Source organism: Montipora foliosa, chromosome 7, assembly GCF_036669935.1.
Source record: "Montipora foliosa isolate CH-2021 chromosome 7, ASM3666993v2, whole genome shotgun sequence".
Classification (NCBI taxonomy): domain Eukaryota; kingdom Metazoa; phylum Cnidaria; class Anthozoa; order Scleractinia; family Acroporidae; genus Montipora; species Montipora foliosa.
Genome location: NC_090875.1, coordinates 29,504,027 through 29,506,526, shown reverse-complemented (window position 1 = coordinate 29,506,526; position 2,500 = coordinate 29,504,027). Strand labels below are relative to the sequence as shown.

The following is a 2,500-nucleotide window of genomic DNA, read 5'->3' as shown; positions in this document are numbered from 1 at the left end:
AACTGTTACCCTAAGGCCACCACACCCCTTCTTTGACACCATTGAAAGGCACCTGTGGCTCCCTTGCTTTATACGGTGAAAAGCTCGCAAAGGTTCATTGTTTAACTTTTTCCGGCCTTTGGTTTAGCTGGTTGTTAATTGTCTTAACTTATGTAACAGAGTTTATGATGTTCTACTCCGATAATGTCCGTTTCCTCTGCTCTATTTGAGCAAAAGTGGAATTTCTTGGTAGGTAAACATGAGTGAAACACGTCTATTTATGCGTGCCATCTATTTTATTTGTTTTTGGCAATAAACCAAAGTATACATTGTTATGTCGGAATACAACTGAAGTAACCTTTATTACATATTCATTCAATATATTTAAAAGTAAAAAAGTTCTCTGATCTCTTGGTTCTCTTAAAATTATTGAATGGTCGAGAAGACGAAGACGGTCTAAGATTATACGGATTAGTGCTTTTTACAGCAGTGGACACCAAGTATGATAATGGGTGGTCACGGGTGTCCATCATCTCAGCCAGTGTAGTCTCGTTGGCTAGCAACAGTGCTTGTCTATATGAACTGTTAGGATATATGATTTTAAGTGCCCTTTTTTGCACGGACTCTATTCTACCTGAGATAGTCAGGAATGTCTTGCCACACCTTTACTAAAATCGGTCTACTAAAGACTTTCAACGTGTCTTGTTCTTACATGTACACGTCAGCTCTCTTTATAATAATTTGAGAGCGTGTAGTTTCTTTGATGCTTTAGCGGTAATATAGTCAACATGGCAGTTCCATTTCAAGTTCTCATTAATGATTACTCCAAGCAGTTTAGCTAGCAGCTAATAGATAAAACCCGCAACGAAAATAATAACTTTTTTTCCAAACACCTACCCCAAAAGGTTTGTCTGACTCTGGATTTCAATATTTTGACTTAGTTAGATGAAACAATACAGACTTATTAGACTACATTCCAAACCAGCAATTTTCCTATTTAACGATACCGAACCCAAATAACATAGAGTTCAAAGCCTGTTAAGGGGCTTGTGATCTCATTAGAAGACAATTTAACGACTTGCCTTCATCGTCTTGGACGGCTTCGGCTTCCTGAGTACTTCATCCTGCATGGCTGGGATGATTCCCTTGCGAAAGGCCACAGACAGCAGCTCATCGGCATCTTTGATGTTGGGATACTGACGTATCGCCCATTTCAAGTACACCAGGAACTCGTTCCAGTCAATATAGCCATCGTTATCCATATCAATGGCTTTCAGCGCCTTCTGCGTATCCCGACAAATAAAGCAGCCGAAGTAGGGAGCCATGAAGCCATTATAGAAGGAACAGAACTTGAGAAGGTCGTCAACGTCTTTATCCTCCTCGATGTCCCATTTGTCCCAGATCCTGCGGACCTCTTCGATGAGATGCTGGGCGTGCTCACTTTTCACCTCTGCCTCTTCTATCACCTCTGCCATCTTGGCGGTGAGTTTTCCTCCTGCTCGATCAAACAGGAGAGCGATGCCCACTGCACTCATGTATTCTTCCTTCCTGTTGCCGGTCAGATCTTCAAGCATTTTCTCTTTCATGGTATGCGCCATTTCCATCGTAAACTGCGGATCTGCACCAAACAGATCTACCATCCTCTCGTGGATCATGTCGTCGGAAGACAGAGTGCTGATTCTAACTGGAGACTCCTCTCCAAAGAACTCGGCTAGATTGAAGTCGGTCTCTCCAACTGTACCACCAGCAATGCCTCCAAAGTCGAATGCCAAGTCCAGCGCCCTTTCGCCGTAGATAACTTGTTTAGGATGAGGAGGCATCCCTGTAGTGATCTTAGTCACGTTGCATGCGGCTTCCCTCAGCTGTGTACACTTGTAACTATTCTGGACTTTGGTGTTGCCCATTCGCACAAGATTCATCAGCGTCACGGTAGAACACGCGTGACCAAGAGCCGCTCCTTCTTCGCAGACGCTCGCCCAGATGCCGTTGGCTCCGTTGACAAGACATTCAAGTTGCGTCATTTCTCCGAGGGCCCACTTCTTATGGACATGGGCCAGAAGATGTCCAGACCATCCACGGTAGTCCATGATCTTACGAACACCTAGACAGTAAAATATGTATTACTACAAATGCTCTGTTATCCCTAATTATGACTCAAACAGTGAGAAAGAATGACCTTTTATTGTTTTCTTGTGATGTTTGGGTCGTTTCGACTAAGCTTTACAAAGAAGTGATAGTTTCAACTACATGTGACTAGCCTTGAGCTTCCAGAGCATAAAGGAAAGATAGTTTGTTTACAACATTAACAGAACTTTTCGAATGGGTTACCTAGACAACAGTAAAGTAAGGAATCTTACCTGCAGTCCAAGCTCCCACTTCCTCTGGTAAGAACTTGCCAGTTGGCTCCTCGAACAGAATTCCAAAAGGACGCTCAGCAGCAGGCAAGGATCCCAAGAAGTCCACAACAGTGAACACTCGCTCCATCTGGTACACCATAGAGTCAGGGAAGTCTCGTAGATTA

At 43.4% G+C, this 2,500-nt stretch overlaps 1 protein-coding gene across 1 annotated transcript in view; it reads right to left on the bottom strand.

Annotated features, from left to right (window-relative positions):
- Positions 1–256: 256 nt before the first annotated feature.
- Positions 257–2,500, bottom strand: part of LOC138011732 (uncharacterized) — a 4,557-nt gene continuing 2,313 nt past the window's right edge. The window contains exons 2-3 of the mRNA XM_068858878.1: positions 2,337–2,500; positions 257–2,080 (exon numbers count right to left, since the gene is read on the bottom strand). The exon at positions 2,337–2,500 is cut by the window's right edge and continues 545 nt beyond it. Of these exons, the coding sequence (XP_068714979.1) occupies positions 1,050–2,080; positions 2,337–2,500 (1,195 nt within the window). The 3' untranslated portion in view covers positions 257–1,049. The remainder of the gene's footprint in view (positions 2,081–2,336) is intronic.